Raw genomic sequence first — 18,415 nt, forward strand, 5'->3', positions numbered from 1 at the left:
CTAACAAATAGTTTCCTCTAAGTGTACTCAGACTTGATGAACACCGCTTAAGAAATAGGACCAGCAAGTAAGTTGGCAGACTTAAAAGCAATCCAGGGTGAGGGAGAAGAGTTTGTTGCAAATTCTACTTACAGTCTCAAGGGCTGGCACGTAACCTTTCTACGTTGCCCGTACGCTCACACAGTAACTTTGAAAGGTTCGCTACCGGTTGTTTCTCACGTATGTGTAGGAGCAAATTAACTGTCATTCTTTGATCAAAATACAGACCTTGGAGTTATGCCTTTTCCAGTGTAGAACTTGGCACTAATTCACCTGTTGTTGCTGTATTTATGACCCAGTCCTTTGGAAAAATACGTCAATCTTGGTGATGGAAAATGTGCGTTATACAGAAGTACTTGAAAAACAAGTTTTGCAATAAATTTTCATACTGAGAGTACACACATTAGGTACTCTACTGCTGCACCTCCTACGAGGCTTACGTGAAACCAGCACAGGCACCTGCTAGGTTTTAAGCTGCACTGACATGAAGGCTTTGTTAGATCAAGAGTGTGCTTTTGAAGCAGGTCGCCCAGTTGTCCCTGTTTACTGTGCTTTTTACGCAATGTCGAGTGGTCTCCCAGTACGTGAGTCACACTCCTTTTAGATAAAGCTGCAGCTCATGGATAAAAGGCACGATCTGATGTGCTGCGAACGCTAATGAACGGGCCACCTGTCCGCAGGATCACAGGGGAGTGAGCCTGGAGGACACATCTCCAAAAAGCATACTGTGGATGCCAGGCACTGAGCTTCAGGTATTCTGTGCTCCAGGTGAATTACTACTGCGACGTGTTCATTTTTAACGTAGGCAGAGACTTGTCATGCTCCAAACAACATCTTTTTCTGTGTAATTACCAGAGTCGTCAGGCATGTTCAGGTACGTTGTTATAAGGGGTCGCTATTGCAAGCTATCAGACTTTACCGTGGAGAAAAAAAGATCAGTCGGTGTGTGCTATTCCCTGTTTTTACCAGTGTGCTTCAAAATGCTGGGCAGCAACAATGTCAGTGTTTTCTACCCGAGGTGCTTCTATGTTACTCCTAAGCCTGTAATACAGGCTTTTTCCGTTACTGGACTTGCACAGAAGCAGCGTATTGAGAAGCAGATTCATGCAGACACACACACACATCTATGTATGTGATGTATGTAGGTATATACATACATATACACACATCAGGTATATATACAGAAGTGTGCACGCATCTGATGGGCTCTTCCCTTCAGAATACATGACATTCCCGTACTCGATGAAGCACCGAAGGTCAGTTGGTGGCTGCAACGCACTATTGCCGCGCCTCCCCGCCAGCCCTCTGCCACGCAGCCTTACTGGTTTGTGTTCGAAGAGCTGGAAGAGCAACTCTTTAGAGAGGGGAAACGGCCTCACTGGTTGGAGCGAGGCCAGAACTTCACCCGGACTTTGTGAAGCAAGACCAAGAAGGCTCCCTGTGAAGCGTAAAACCCTGCGTACAGGTATTTAATTACAGAGTGAGAGTTATTTCCCAGCTCATACAAATTCCACTTAGGCAATGGTATGTGTATCAATCATAGACACATCATACCATATGTTGAAAATGTTACAATAAGGGTGCCTTGTTACAACCAGCTCAACTAAAGCACCAGTCTGAGCCATTTTCCCTTTTCTGAGTACTGGGAACCTCAAGCTGGCAATATTACAACTCATTGCCAGCCCCACCTCTGAAGAAACACAAACTTAACTAGATGGTATATGAAGAATATTTCTTTTAGGAAAGTTACAGTTCTAGAGACACAACCTCACGCTTTTTAATGCACTGCTTCCTCACTGGAAATTGTCACACAAAATACAAATACAGAGAGTAATAAACTTCAAAATTAGTATTGACCATTTCCCCAGCATCACTATGAGATTTTGGTTGACTCCCAAGTATAGGGAGGAGTTTACACTGAAGCCATTTCACACCGTGAAACTGAGTAGGCAAGCAATTAACAATGATTTCAAAGATGTTTTTACAACAAGGTTTTATTCTATTAAATATGAAAGAGCGTACATACAGGTGTTATTCCGAGGACATAAATTACACAAGGATTACACGTTCTGTCAGAAAAGCACAATAATGAAACATCTTTACATTTCAAACTTTTCTTGTTAACTTTTAACAAATGAGTCTATTTCTGTTGCAAACAAGTAACGAGTGCTATTGAACTTTTGCAAATTCCCACAAAAACATCATGCTTAGTAGGATACTTTAAATATTGTAAAGATGAAATCAGATTTAGTTTTCTAAATAACAAGATGGAAGAGATTTACTACTTAATCAAGATAAATGACACACTGAAATAGGAGCCGAGACAAAATTGGTCATTCATTAAAAAAAAAATTCCACTTCAGACACTACATTTGAGTGTGCTTTCTTTACTTGCAGGAATAGTCACTCTGATTATATGCATGAGTAATGAGCAGAACTGGCCCTACATATTTATAAACGTAACCATCAGATTTTAGACGTGCTGGTTTTTCTAGTTCACTAATTTTTCCCACTGCAAAAAAACCCCACACCCACGAATCTATTTTGCTTACAATTCAAAAGGTTGAAATCCGGCTCTTCTGCAGAGGGCCAACCAAGCCTATGTATGATTTCCATGTCTTCCATGGTCATCTGCAGAGGGGGCTACTGCATCCTACGTATGCATTCTGGGTCGTCACTGAAGTACCAGACGGAGCTACCGCTGATTTGTGAGAGCAGTACGAGGCTGTAGAGCCCAAATGCACTGTCTTTTTAAACTTCAGGTAAACAGAAATGTAATTTTATCGTAGCGAAAGCTCTCAGTTTGACATTCAGGAGACTACTCAGATAAAATATGTAATAAGCATGTAGTTTGGGTTGTGTTGCTATAGGGATTAACTGAGGTGTTTTAATATATCAATACAAACATTAATGGAGTGAAACAGACAAGCTAATGTTACCGCAGGCTGTAGTTTAATTTTCAAAAGGAGTAATGAAACACAATTTCTAAGAATGGTAATTTTTGCACTAAGGACTTCACATTTATTTTTAAAACCACCGAAGTGGGGTAATATTCCTCATAGCTTTCAAAACTTCCTGCAAAAACACAGCTTGAGCCTGCAAACAGTAGAATATACAAGCAGTCCCAGTGACCTCCAAGGTAAACATTCCCATATGGCAAAGAGCACCAGGAATCTCTCTGCTTTTTTCAGAGAATGCTCAATAAAAGTGCAATGTAGTGAAGCAAATAATCTAATTATTATGCTTTCCTTAATAGATGAAAAATGTTCAGATATTTTATAATTGTGCCTTTTGTAGGGTGGGAAGTCTGGTTTGAGTAGAGTCAGACCACATTTGAAGAGATGGGCAGGGTACTCCCACACGTTTTCTTTCCCAGGGTGGCAACGCCACAGAGCAGGTCTATTGTATAATCCCACCTGCAGCTACAACAGTGTGCTGCCCAGTTTCACGCTGTTATTTCTGTTTTGACAAAAGCTGGCATCTGTTTTGCTTCTCATTTCCACCCAGGCATGTTCTCCCTTTCAGCTCCTAGGCACCCTTCCTTTCCCCACCCAGCCTCTTTTCCTCCTGAGATGTCGGAAGTACGCAAGCTAAGCTTTGGAACCTGAGAATTTGGAGGTATTTTTTGATACTACAGGGCTGCATTTGTACCGTACCATGTTATCTCCCGCTACACTACTACTAGAGTTACAATATAAATCTTCTAACTAGTTGATACCTGATGCCTTTCCCATATAAATAAAAAACAACGTACCATTCAGCCACTAATATATGACACTTGCTGTAAGAGTGACCTTTACCTTCTGCAAGTCCTCTTTTCCAAACAAATGTTGAGGGATCATTTCCAAAAACCCAGCTATGAAATATTCCTTGAAGTAAACAATTTCACAGTGAAATAAAGAAAAATATATCCAGAAAATAGCACTCTCTCAAAATTAAAACTTATATACATCAAGAAGAAGTTGAGATTTTTCCTCATTCTTTTCTCAGTTCTACGTTCTCTGTAGATAAGCGACGTTATCACTAAGAGTTACGAACAGGAAAAACAAGTCGAGTGAAGTAAGTCTCGTGTCTTTTTTAATATTCTTGAGAGATCAAGAAAATTCAGCATTCAACTTCAGAATTATAATTATTTTTAATTAAGGTAGCAAAAGACTGTTTAAGCTTAATTCCCTATGGTTTTGAGTATCCAAGACATAGATCCTTCAATGAACTCTAAACAAGCCATGCCGCTGGGTACAAATTAAGTTTTCCTCCATGGATGGTGTTCAACTGTGAACTCACTATTTATCCTCCTTGGTTTATGATTTGTTTTATAATTCTTAGTAGATGAAGCTGTGTTAATATTTATCACAAATTTGGTGCTATTCTTTAGCAAGACTGAGCTTTAACTGCAACTGTAATGCGCATATATGTATACAAGAATTTATGAGCTGAGTTTAACGTACTAGAACAGAAATATTTAAAACATTAAAATTGTACCTGAACATTCATTTCCTTATCAAGAATCTATGCTGAAGTGTTATTTAATTTTGCATATTAGACTTAACTAAAGAAACACTCCTCTGGATTCATTATAGTTAGTTCTTTTTTCCTATAGAGTGGAAAATTGCCACTCAAAACTTACAAATCTTTGGACAGCTAGTGAGCTCTGATGAACTATTTTCAGCATATTTTCAGCATTTTTGATGAAATTAGTATTCTGCATTGGATGCTATGGAATGCTATGTCAACAGCTTGTATTTTTATCTTTTGGGGTTTTTTTCCCCATTTAACTGAGGTGAGGCTCATGGCAACTTCCATGAAAAAAGATAATTGGACTGAGGTGCTGATGTCCAAGTGTATCTATTTTAAAGAGAAAGATTATTCTCCACTCACATCCAACAAGTATTCTAGTGAATAGCCCTGTAGAAGTCAGTAACAAGTGACAGATCACTATCTTCAACAATTTCACTCCAGGACTATTTTGAATTGTTGTGGATTTTGAAAATGAAGAATAGATTTTTAAAAAAAAAAAAAAAAAAAAAAAAAAAATGCTTTCATGCAAGAAGGAACATTAAACTTGTAAACTGTTAACTTAACTGATGCAAAACAATACCTGACAAGTGCAAACCCATGAACAAAATGCGATCATTAAATACTCCGGTGATAACGTCCAACTCAAACACTTGCAGCCCAGATTTTTAAGGTCATCTAAAAGCCAAAGCTACAGGTAGGCATTTTTTTTAAATCACTCCTCAACACTTACGTGCCTAATTCCGATTGACTGGAAAGCCTAAACTTTCTGGCAATCTGCCAGATGCCTGTCTGTATCTTCAAGTGAACTTAAAAGCTGGTGCATACTACGGTAACAAGGACTTTTCGCAAATTCAGCTACCTGAAGATGAATACCATATTTGTGCCATGCAAAGGACTTTTTTGAAAAAACACTCGGCAATAATTTTCCACTGTTTGACTTACACACAGGCCTGAACTGTCTCCTCCTGTTCTGTGAGAAAAGATGATCAAGATCTAGAAACTTTGCTGGAGTGGGTGGAGGAGAGGGGCGGGAAGCCCGTGCTGGCCTCCGGGGTTTCTCAGTGGAAGACAATGTATAGCATGGCTGTATCATCGTGTTGCTGCATGTATGGATGGTACATAGCATCGTCAATTTTTAATAATGGGCATTTAACAATTGGGACAGTTTAGAGAATGACCTTTCAATTTAATTAAAGCTGTAAAATGGCTTCACATTTCTGGGATTAACCTTTTTAAATGGAGACGGATGTTCCAGAAAGGGATTAGAGTACAAATGAATGGTCCCCCAACTTAGAAACTAAGCAGCTGTAAAAAAAAAAAAAGTTACAATTTTGAAACATAATTAAACTTGCCAATTGTACAGTTTCTTATGCTGACTTTTAAATAATACTAAAATATTTCAGGATTTTGAGTCATTTAAAGATCTGCTCAGTATAACATGATTTATGTTTTCAAACACAAAATTGGTTACTAACATTTACATCAGAAAAACCCACCTGACTTGTTTTGGGAGTGGGTAATTTAAGTGTAACGGACAGTAAGATCACTTTTAACTTTGCATTAAATTGCATCAACCTTCTTGCAAACATAAGCTTGTGATTTCCGCATTTTATTCCCTCACTAGCAACTGAAATGTCTTGCGTTAGAAGTATGTGTTGTTTACATGTTAAATACAGGGTACATAAGAAAAATCTTAGCATGTTTTTTTACAGGGCACCCAACTAAAATCTTTACAAAAGATAAGATAATTATCCATTCTTCAATGTAACAGACACAGATGCCTCTTTTATAAATGTACCCTTATGTTCACTCGCCAATAAAATAGTAAACAAATCAACTTTTTAAATCATTTTTTATAAATTATTAGAGTATTTTTACTGACACTCTCCAACAATATACAAAAATAATACTACAAGAATACCAATCAGTCTGACCTACCCCTCATTTCACAGAAAAGTAGAGGTTATGGAAGGATGTTCTTGTAATCAATCATCGCTGTAGATGTCTCCTGCAAACGGTAGGTGTACGTGGCTGCCCGTGACATTGGGAAGTCGAGAGAGATCAGGCAGGTTCTGGATGCGTGACCTGAGTTCTTTCCGTACCTGGGACACTCTGGCTAGCTTGCGTTTGTACTCCTGTAAAGCAGAAGAATTCAACGTGAGGCTCTTTTGCCAATACCATCCCTACTACTTGCTGCACTTGACATTTTCCAAATAAATTATTCCTTCTGCAAGTTAGGTGTCTAAACATCCTTCAACAGGTGAGAACCCAGAGAATTAGGTATTTTGGAGGCAGAGGCATCAGCTCTAGCATCTTCTCAGCATCTGACTTTGGAAGCATAGCCAGGGGATTATTTTGCTTTGAATTCTAAGTACTAAACAAGGAAGACAATCGCAGTTAACACAACTACATGTGTTTCTCCATGCGACTAGTAGAACAGGATTATTCTCAGAAACTGTATTAAGGATAATTGGTAAACATACTCTACTCACAGACTATGGGAGGATAAACTTACTGCTGTCAAAAAAGTTACTCTCTGCTCATACTGATGAAAGAACAACCAAATACCACCTAACCAGGCTTGTTGATCAGTCCCACCAACCTGACCAATTGTAAGTATACTGTATTAATTTTTATAATAAAAACCATATTGCATCAGTACATTTATGGATCTAACCCTGAGTTTTCAGAAACTTTTTGAACTGGGGACTTAGGTTTTCACAGGTCAAACCACTCATAATTCATATATTTAATGATTATGAGGCACTTTTCACATGAAACAACATTACACAAGATAAAGTATTTAACATTGTAAATCAGCTCACTAGAATAGAGTTAGTGCTCACCTATTACAAATGTGAGACATAATGGAGAAGAACACCAGCTTGTATAAAATGAAAAGTTATTCCAAAACGTAGGAAGATTACGGTACAGTTTACAGGAATATTTACATCTCAGAAACTTGGAATCACATTTTTTTGGGAAGCAGAAGAAACTAAGTATTAGCAGGCAAAATGCAACTTCATGAAAATACACTGTAATTCACAACACATCAAATGCAGATGCTGTCTAGTGCGGCTGCAGGTTTTGCTGCAGCCTGGGAATGGCTGGAAATAAATAGTTCACCTACAACTTGCATAATCAGCTCATGCATGACCAAGATCTCACAATTATAATCACTTCTAAATAATAGTGGGGAAAAAAAATCTACATCACCCTGTAAAAGTGCCAAATATAAACACTTGAAAGGTCCAGCAAGTATAAAAACACCGTGCAAATGTCTATAAAAGGTAACAATCAAGCTATTTACAAGGTCTAAATATAATTTTAAACATTTTTCTATACTGTTAATGTCATGGAATAAAAAGGAAGGCCAACAAAAAGACCTTTTGGCAGAACCAAATACAGTAGGTACAAATGTTAAATACTTGGGGCATGATCAAGATTATTGGACAAGGTCCAACACATGTAAAAACAATTTGTGACTACTAGCAGCAGTGTGGCCTTCTTGCCAAGGGCAGTAAGAGAACCACAAGAAATCTTAAATTCTTAATGAGAAGGTAATGCATAGATAAAAACAAATAATTAAATCTTTACATATAAAGAGAGGAAAAAAGCGTCCCTGAATCAGGAACATCAATTCCTTGATATCATTTATATTTAAAAATGAAATATTACATATAGTTCAGAGTCTTATGAGATACTAAACACAGTGAAAATACTACAGATGCCTGGTCAGCATAACTGTAAACACTTGGTGATGGTACACAGGGCAAAGCAGCGTATCCGTCCATGATACAGATGACCAAAAAAGTCTTACAACTGCAAGTCCCGGAGTCCTAGGAAAACTGTCACTTGCTCACACTTGCCCAAAACATTCTCTCTGGTGCAAGTGACTTTAGGACATGGCTGTGGAAATGAAGGGCTGTATCCTGATACTGTATCCTTACAGTAACACCCAAAGGCCACAAATACTTTACTGTTTCATATCTGATACTACAACGAGCTGATTCTGTGCAAGAGTCATAGTCTTTTGCCAGCAACAAAATACTTCTTGCCCTTTTCACTCTCTATTTCAGTCCAGACTGCAGAGACATACTCCCGACTATTATTTTAGGGAGTAGACTTTAATGTCAAAGGAAAAGATAGTTTTTACTGTTTAGTAAAATGAACAGTTTGACAATATACAGAACACTATTTAACCGGAATCACTATTTTCTGAAGCAGGATGGGTGGAGACTAAGCACTGGGAAACAGGGGCTTTGAGCAAGCTTGAAGCTAGGAGACCTGGCCTCTGTTGTGAAAGACATACTGCTGTACAGAAGAGGATGAGTAGAATTGTAAGCAGAATTAAAACACTCAGAAGGCCCAAAATTAGTAAAAGAAATTAACTATAAAATCATTCCAGCAGTTAATTCTTGTAAATGGTGTTTGAATCAGCTGGATCCAAAGTTCATTCCCTGTCAAGGAAGACTGTGAAGCAGCAAATCAGTATCCCTTCATAAGCTCGAAGCAAATATGCACAGATCACACTTAGCAGCTGTATTCTCTCAAGACTTTACTCCAAAACCTGAAATGTGCCTTAAATTAGATTGCCAGTTGCTTGACTCCATTAAAATTCCTTTTAGCTGATCATTGATAAATCATTTCCATAGTAACATCACATTTCTGACATCCAGCATCTTCCATATAAATTTTGCCTGGGACTTGTTGCCTAGTGATTATCAGCTTGATCAATATCACTGACAGTAGGTTCCTTTTTCTCACTAAGGAAAATGTTCTCATAAATTCGGTCTCCCATACAATACAGTCCTCTTCCTCTCGCCAACACCTTTAGCATAACACACATTCTCAGGGAGGCAAAACTTGTTCCTTGTGCCTTCTCAGAAACAGAGACCTCTGAGGAAGTTTGCTCAAGGTTTTTACTATAAAACTAGAGTAAAAAAAAATACATAAGGTTTTACAGTTCATTGTATTATTGATGCAGTGTAAGCTACAGAATGCAATTTTAATACAATTTTGGCAATCCAAAGCATATGTGAGATCTGCAACTACAGGTTAGATGTCCATGACAATCCTCCCCCACAAGTAGAAATATTATTCACCTTATCCAGTGCAACTAATTTTCCATGACACTCCCAAAACCATTCTAGAAATCAGTGGAAATGTCCAGTTTTCATGACCAGTGAGCAAGTTCAAAAGAGGGCTGATTTTCAAGTACAGTGACTTAGCAGTTTTGAGGTACTTGCAAATGGGCTGCCTTTTCACAGTTTGATTCTATTTAAAATCACTGGTCACTTCTCAAAGGGTTTGCTAATATATTTTTAAGGTTGCTAATATAGTCCTGGAATTAGGACCTAAGTAGCCCTGGACTGTTGGAATACAAGTATCAAATACTCATTATCAACAATACTCATTATATGTACAGCCTGTTTTTATTTTATCGTAATAGCACGCACATGCATCTGCAACCTTTTTCCTCAGCATACATGTTGAGCGTGTGACTTTAATTAAAGCAGAGGAGCGGGAATGGGGGTATCAAGGTGTTATTTCTGATATTGTTGCTCCATTAGAAATGCTGTATACTATATAACCGAGTAACAATTCACCTATATTGTTGACACTAACTGCAGAAATCCTCATGGAGAAATTCAATTTTGTTTTCATTATGTTGATTTTAAGATATATTTCAAATTACCCCTGTGTAAATGAGGCAAGATTCAAGCTATTTACTTCAAATAGTCAAGGACAGGCAGAAGTATGGTGTTTTCTTTTGCTACACTGAGCATAATTTGCATTGCTTGCTACCTATGGAGAACCTCACTCTTGGGATATACGGGCAACCTGATGTACAGAATTAAAGTATCTTCAATTTCTTCAGCAGTCTAAGATAACACTACTTTCAAGCAATAATTTTTTGTACTTCCAGTCATAAAAGTAGCTTTATGAGATAATTAGAAGAACTTATTTTGCTCATTAGAATCCCACTGATTACTACAGTTTCCATTACTCGACAGTGTAGAATATAGATATTTTGTGAAAGCAATGCTAACAACATATGGATTCCACACCTTGATTAATAGTTATTCTCTATCAAATAAGTACCAGGCAAAAAAGCCAAATAATTTTTGATTAGAAGCTACAATCATCATGAATAATAAAAATGTGGGCAGGCCAAACAGGCTGTGCACTGCAGAGAATATTTTCCCTTCCAAGTGGAATAGGCTGAAATAGATCTAAATATAGATTTTCTTCAATTACTGTACATAGGTGCTACAGCTAAAACAACTTGGAACCTCACGGATACGCTCTCCCTTTACAGGATTAATATGACTTTGAACGTTCATCTGATGACTAAGGCTATGGCATGCATCAAAATACTGTGTGGCAGAGAACATATAGCAAAGTGAAAGAAACAAAGTCTGATTCCAAAGGAAGAATAAAAGCGTTGCAGAAAACACAAATATTTAATCTACAACCTTGTTAGCTACAGAAAGAAAAGTAAGGTGGAAATCAATACTTTCAATAGAGAAAAACAAAACCCAGAAGGCTTAAAAGGTTTTTAAGGTGTTGAGGGCATGCGTGTACACCAGCATCCACGGCCTGTACATACATCATATTTAAAACTGAGATCTCGTGACCTTCTAGGTCTGTTCTAACCTTCCAGATTCAGGTGCAGATGTAGGAGCTGGGTCACAGGGCAAAGGCTTCTCATGTGCTGTGTCTGACAGCACAGAAACCGCTAGAAATCTTCAAAGGCTCAGCCCAAGGCAAATGGCATGTGATACCCTGATATCTAGATTTTGAAGTTCAGAAACACAGTACTTGTTTATAGACTCCACCTTGTGAAAACCTGATGCCTCATCCAGTCTGGGTATTTTTCTGCAAGGAAGACTGACAACTAGACTTGAAGGAGTCGGATAAGCCTCACTATCACTCTGAAAAACAGAACAGCAGGGTTAAATTTTGTGCTGCCTTTAAAAATTTGGCATGGCTCACATTCTTCACCAGTATGATTAAAGGCTCAACCTATTCACCAGTGTTAAAGATAAAAAAAACCCCAAAATAACTTTAACTTAAGACACTGAAGAGAGTCTGGACACATCCATACCCTTCACACACACGCACAAGGTTGAAAAATCAAGGACAGTCATGACAAGCTTAGGGAAGAACTGACTTGGCTAACCTTCCATTACACATTTTGCCTTTTACTAGAAAACAGATTTTTGGAAGAAAGCTTCAACTTTACAGTATGTTAGCATCTATCAGTTTTCCATTAGGTCTTACCATATTTAGAGCAAAATAAATAGCACTGAAGCAATGAGCACCTGGCTAACGACTGCTTTGTTTATTCCTTATTGTTCTACACATTGCCCCATGCATTACTTACTGTATGCGTTACTCTGTACGCAGATTTACTAATATTCCCATAGGTTTTCTAATGGCATACTTCACCATTACAAAACACAACTTATTCTTCAGAAAACTTCTTTGAGCTGACAGATCAAAATGCGTCCTCTAGTTTTCAGTATCCCATTTTTCTTAGTACTTAAAAGTTATTACCAAGAACTTAATGCTTCAAAGCAAATTTTCTAAATGAAATTAAAATATTGGAGACTCCTCAGCTTGTCTGCAGATGAAGGAACGGGAAGCAACGAACTCATAAGTTTGAAACCCACAGACTAAATTAGTGGCCATCTGGGGAAAGTTTGATTAAGTGACTTTGTCTACCATCAGCTGTGATACAGACAAGAATACACTGCAGATCTTCAAATCAGAAATTCCTGAGTGCAGCAGTAGTAGATAGGAACAAAGTGTTCTACCAGGACATTTCCCACCTGAAAGGTGATTATCAGAAATGTGAAGTCCTCCACAGTGGTCATAAACTATTCTTCCCATTCCTTGAAAATGCAATTTCTTTGTCCAGCTCCTTCCAGCCTAAACCTGGGTCTCACAGCTCATTCACTCCAGTTTTAACTCCTGGTCTCCATCTCCATTCCTTGAACACTGTTCCTAGAACCAACCTCTTTGTCCAGCAAGGCCGTTCAATGCCTGTCAGACTCCTGTCATGCCTGTATTCCCATGCAATGCAAACACAACTGGTTTTTGCCTAACTGTTCCTATTTTCTTCCTTTTCTGGCTCCATATCTGAATTCCTCCCTCTCCAGTCCTGGCCTGCACTTACCACTTTGTCTATAGTTTTGGCTGCATCTGGTTCCAGTTCCACTTATTCTTCCCCAGTCCTATGTTCTCTGTCTATATAATACCTCCATCAGATCTATCACCTCACACCAGTTTTTGCTTCCATTCTCTTAGTCCAAAGGAATTTCAGTTCCTTCTGATTCAGTCCTACATGACATGCTTTTCTGGCCGGTCACTCCCTTTCTTCTCAGCCCGCTGATCTCCTGTTCCATTCTTTACTGTAATGTCTAGTCCTGGATCCCTTCTTCATCTCTGCAGCCTCTGGTGCCAAATTGCATGGGAACTCATCCAAGTTTTTGCATTCAAACCCATTGGCTTCCACCTCCTCATTAGTTAGACTCATGCGAGCCATGGTCAACCCACCCGTGAAAGACGTTTTCCGCTCTCACATCAGGTGCCTGGCCCATGGTCAGCCTACAGAAAAACTGTATAAAGTTGCAATTGCAGGAGAAGTCTTCTTTAGCCCAAGCTGGAGAAGTGTCTGGCAAATAAATTCTTAATGTAAGTTAGTAATGCTCTAAGAAACCTCTGATGAGCATATTAAAAGTAAGATTTTTCCAGTTTAATTTCATTAAATTCAGGTTGATTTTCATTTATGAACAGAAAGGATTTCCCCATTCCATAATACTTTGAGAAATAACAAGAATTACATCATCTCAAAGAAAAGGTCATTTTTTAAGATTGTTTTATTACAAACTTGCCCTTAGATTTATCCTTGAAGACTGTGTTGGCAAAAAGTTGGTCAATGTTTGGGAAAGTTAAAGAGAAGAGGGACTTATAAGCTTAATTACCAGGAATAGTAATAGGCTTAACTTAGTTTATATTTACCTCCATTCAATCATAAAAGGTCCACAGTGACAAATATTAATTTATAAAATAAATTACTAAATACATTGATTTAATTAGAGAATGTCTATGGCAAAATGATTTCATTTAAAGTATTTCAGGATGGCAGATGTGAGCAGCAGCTCAATTGAAAAGATGCCTGCTTGAGGTTAAATTTGGTGTCCTTGTGTTTTATTATCTGATACAGCATTTTTATCTGGTTGAAAATTTAGCCATTATATTAAACTCAAAGCTATACACTTCCAAAAGATGCTTAAATTACACTGAATTCTTAAGTTTCAAATCTTGGCTGACAGAATGAAGTTTTGGAGAATTTGTGATGGCAAGCAATCAGGTACTTCAGAACAATTCTGAGCAATTGTGCTCAAAAAAATATTCAAATTGATACTCCGTACAGACATACTTACAAGGGATAAAGCAGAATAGTTTTGAAAATAAGAAAATAAAAAAAAATTAAATGGCTGCAGGCTTAGAGATAGCTTCTTAAAAGTTGCACCTACTCACAAATAATCTGAAGGAAAGTCAAATTAAAGGATATCACGGTTCAATTTTAAAGTAATCTATGAATGAAGAATGTTGATGGTCTATTAGAAAAAACATGCATTTAGCAATGTATTTAACAACAGTTGTGTAAAGTCTTCAGGCTCGAATATTTACTGTACCCAACAGCTGAACTGTAAAAATTGCATACGGACGCACATTCCTCATTTCACGCAACACTTGCCTGCACATCATTATAACAGTCTCAGTTCCAGCTTCAAGATTCCACACATGCAACTCATCTTTCTAAAGACAGATCTACATGAAGTAGAAGCATATGACCTAGCTAAATATTAGTAGCAGTCTAATCCAAGCAGCAGAGAGCTTAAAGCAGACTAATGTATATAACTTTTGCAACTGCAGTGTAGAGGCGCTCAGGTGTTAACCTGTGACCAAAAAGAAAATGAATAAAAAGTGTTTGAATCAAAAGTGTTTTATTGACCTGAGATTGAGTAGTAGCTACATTTCAAGTTAAATAAACAGAAGTAATACAGATAGACGACCTCAACTTTGTGCTACGGGTGAGCCCAGCCTGTTGCCCTTGTTCATTTAGGTAAGCTACCAGTGCAGGTCTGTCTGTGCAAAACCGGTCTTGGGATATTCTGAGCATGCTCTCCAAACTAACTTTTTAAAAAGTTATTTATTTCTGTTTATTTTCCCAGTTCACAAATTACTCCTATCCAACTGAAGAAACATCTGTGCAGGACAGCCCCCTTACAATTCCAGAAGAGTCATACCTAAAGAGCATGTGGCTATTTCTTAAAGAGATTTTTAAAGAATGGTTCTCAGAACAAGTCAAGAAATGCCAGGGGGTCACCCAATGCGTGTGTACACTTAATAAATTTTATCAGCTAGATAGTTTCATATTACACTTGTCACCTCATTCTCACAATTTCATTAAGTTGAAACATCCATTTTAGAGACATGGATTCAAAAGAATAGGATTTAGTTACAGCTCAAAGATAAGCATTCACAAGCCTGATTTGCTTTAATGGTAGTTGAAAGTGTGCAGTGTCACTTGAGAATTGAAACTACAGTTTATGTAACTAATGAGAATAATTATCTGTGTAAGACAAACTGTTGATATGCTGCATGGTATTTTTGTTTTTCTCTCGTGAGTGTGACATAGATACTTCAAATGCAGTATTCAGTGATGGGGATGGGAGCGTGAGAAAGGTAAAGTTGGAAAGGGAGAACTACACGGCAGCAGTAGATATTCTGGCTTACTTCCTGAAACTGCCCCTTGTATGTCCTGTGGGAATATCTCCAATGAAAACTGTACCATGCATGAAAGCAAGCAAACAACCGCATCCCTTCTACAGCCAACAAGAAAGGAGCAGAATCTTAATTTCCTAACAATGCACATAGATACAAGTTCTATCATTTAAAAAACAGTGCTTGCCCTAAAGCTTTAACATTCAAATATTATGATGAGAAAGTTTTGCATAAAGGAAGCGATACCAACACAGAGCACAGAGCAGCTGCAAGAAAAATTCACAATGTGAAAGTCTCTTACCAAACAACGAATTTCAGGCAGCAAATCTGGCACACCCACCCATTTTTGACATCATTTACCCAATTCTGAACTGCTCAAATAGCTAGTTTTATTTTATAATAAAAAGGGTGTAAAAAGAGGTTGTCAGGGCAGAAATTATGAGCAACCAGGGGAGAAAAAGTCTACAGAGAAAGCAAAACATAGAACAAGTAAACAACATTAAAACGAACAAGGAAAGACATTTCCAGTGTTTTTCCTGAAGTTTTCTTTCCCATTATTTTCCTCCCCAAAGCCTACAGCTTGCAATAACCCCACTAATGCACATCCTTCTGTGATGTACAGATAAAAGAAAACATGTATCAGAGGTTAGCAATCATTTCTGCCTAAAATGTCTTAGCTTTTTAGAGGATCTTTCATCCATTCAAGCCACCTGTATTTCATTAAAAAGGTCTTTAAAAGTATTATCCTGGTTTATATAGAAGCTCTAAGAGTACCTGTGTGATTTTCTGTTTTGTAGGTCTGTATTTCTGTCCAGTTGTGGATGAAGTGACCTTAGAAGATCAGGTCATCAGGAGAACATAGTTAAAGTAATTACTAAGATATTTAAAAATGAAATCACGAGTAGTTCAGTAGATGTGTTACAGAGGAAAAAATGCAAATAATGTAAAAAATTCTTTTGCTCTTTCAATTTTCATCCAGTTTTTAATAAATGCGTAATTTTGGAATGGAGGGGAACACAGGGAAGAATCATTGTTTGCAAAGTACACCATTTCAGATGTTCCTGATAAAGGTTCTAATGACTGAGACTTCTGACTATTCAGTAGGCAGTAATAAAATATCTAAACATAGTTACTCGTCTTCATCAGCTCCTTTACTGTACTTCCTAAACTAGTTATTTGGGTTTCCACAGTGTTGAACAAAATGGAATTACACAAGGTAGTAAATCACTTAAATCCCCTGTTTTGCCACGTGCTTCTTGCATGTCAGTATGCAAGTCACTTAGGTACATTTTCACCAGGTACATTACCCTGGGTAGTTTTTGTATGACAGACACTCCAAATTTCTCTCTTATTCATAAACACTCCACTCGCACAAACTTGATACTGTTTCAAATTTGTATTAAAGGTTCCAGAGAAAAACTCAGGCTCTGCTTCCATTTTACAGGCTAAAATAAGAACCTAAAATCTTTTAAAATGCTGTTTTTCCTTACAATACCTCAGGAAAGCAGGGAAGTATGTGGGCTTTACCAGATCTGTTGTCCAAATTGCCAAATAATGACATCTGTCTCATTTTGCTGGTAAGCTGGCCTCAAATTCCCCGAGAAACCAAACACCTGAAGTAGCAATGGAGACTGTATACTTGCTGCAGAAAAGGGTTTACCATTGTGGCAAATTGAACTGAATACAAATGGAATATATATGGCTTGCAGGGCAATTTAAGAACTTTTAGAAGACTTGCCCATCTCTTCCCTACTTGTTCAGTAAACTGTTCAGACTGGTCTGTCCATGAGCTCATGTTTCCAGATCTCTCGTAAACACAAAGTTTGAAAGAAAAAATAAACTGCGCCTAGCATCTGACGACTGGGACTTCCACCAAGTGAAACAAAAACAGCAGGTCTGAACCTGCAGCTGAAGTTCGGGCGAGAGCTGGATCGACGGGCTGGTGCAGCAAAAGCAGCCTGCCAGGACACGCTGTAAGATTTCTGGTCTGCTGGACGTGATCAGTTGTGGGGTAGAGTAAGGGATTATGAAGAACATAAATGCCCTCTGGGTACATGTTGCCAGCCTGCTACAAGGTAGAGGGCTTGAGTATTAGGCCTGGGTTTGCCACTTTGCTTTCACTCTGCAGTTGCAACCATTTCCCCCCATGCAGGAGGGGAAACATATGATAAGGAACAACACTAAATCCAAGGTACACTTATTTACCATAAGTTATGATTTAGCCATGACTTATAATAAAATACAAAGACTTCCACCCAAACTTAAGATACCATCTTAAAGAGTGACCGTAAAAGTCACCATGCATTCAAGGTTTGGTTTTTTTTTTTTTTTTTTTTTTTTTTCTTTAAAGGGCTTGCCTTGTAAAGCAAAAAGTGCCAGACTACTGGCACCCTGAAAGGCAAGAGGAGCCTCCGCTGAGAGAGGGCAAGTAGCTGCTGGTAGCGCAGAGAGGGAGCACAACTGTCCCCCCTTTCACAGCTGAAAAGGACCAACTACAAAACCACGCTTTTGCCACTGTCCAGGGAAAGTGACTTGCTCACAGCTACATTATCAAGAAGAGACAAGACAACAGGGCCAAGAAAAACCAGCAAAAAGCCCCACAGTCATTCATACGTAGGTTGAAATCTGTGACTGTGTAGGGCACGTTTCGTTATGTTTCCAGATCCACGGAACTTTGGAGGAGAAAGTTCATTGCACAACACGGGAAAAGCTGCCTGACATAGCTTAAAAGCATGCTAGGCACTCAAATATTGGAGGAGAAAGTATCGTTAAACACACGTATGCCATGAAAAAAGGGGCAAGTAAGTCTGCATGCAGCAGCATAAGAGAATGCTTTTCTGCCACCAAATATTTTGTGGGCTGTGTAGGACAGGTCTCCTGCGGAAACTGCTTTGATGCAGGTTTGGACCTTGTGGAGCTGTCAGAGCGGTACAGTATCCCTCCCTCCCGCGGCAGCACAGGGAGCCCGCCTGCTGTCCCTCGCAACACTGCATCTGTGTGTTTACATTTTTCACCAGTAGCTTTGTTTTTGTTGGAGCTTTAATGAAAGTCAGTG

General features: G+C 38.3%; 1 protein-coding gene across 2 annotated transcripts in view; it reads right to left on the reverse strand.

Moving 5' to 3' along the window:
* Positions 1-2,062: 2,062 nt before the first annotated feature.
* Positions 2,063-18,415, reverse strand: part of RPRD1A (regulation of nuclear pre-mRNA domain containing 1A) — a 38,473-nt gene continuing 22,120 nt past the window's right edge. The window contains exons 7-8 of one of the 2 annotated variants that reach the window (XM_035895472.1): positions 6,496-6,692; positions 2,063-5,862 (exon numbers count right to left, since the gene is read on the reverse strand). In XM_035895472.1, the coding sequence (XP_035751365.1) occupies positions 6,543-6,692 (150 nt within the window). In that variant the 3' untranslated portion in view covers positions 2,063-5,862; positions 6,496-6,542. Of the gene's footprint in view, positions 5,863-6,019; positions 6,693-18,415 lie in introns of those variants that run through there. The other variant, XM_035895473.1, reaches the window with a different exon arrangement.

The sequence above is a fragment of the Egretta garzetta genome, unplaced genomic scaffold, assembly GCF_000687185.1.
Source record: "Egretta garzetta isolate BGI_Z169 unplaced genomic scaffold, ASM68718v1 scaffold405, whole genome shotgun sequence".
NCBI lineage: Eukaryota > Metazoa > Chordata > Aves > Pelecaniformes > Ardeidae > Egretta > Egretta garzetta.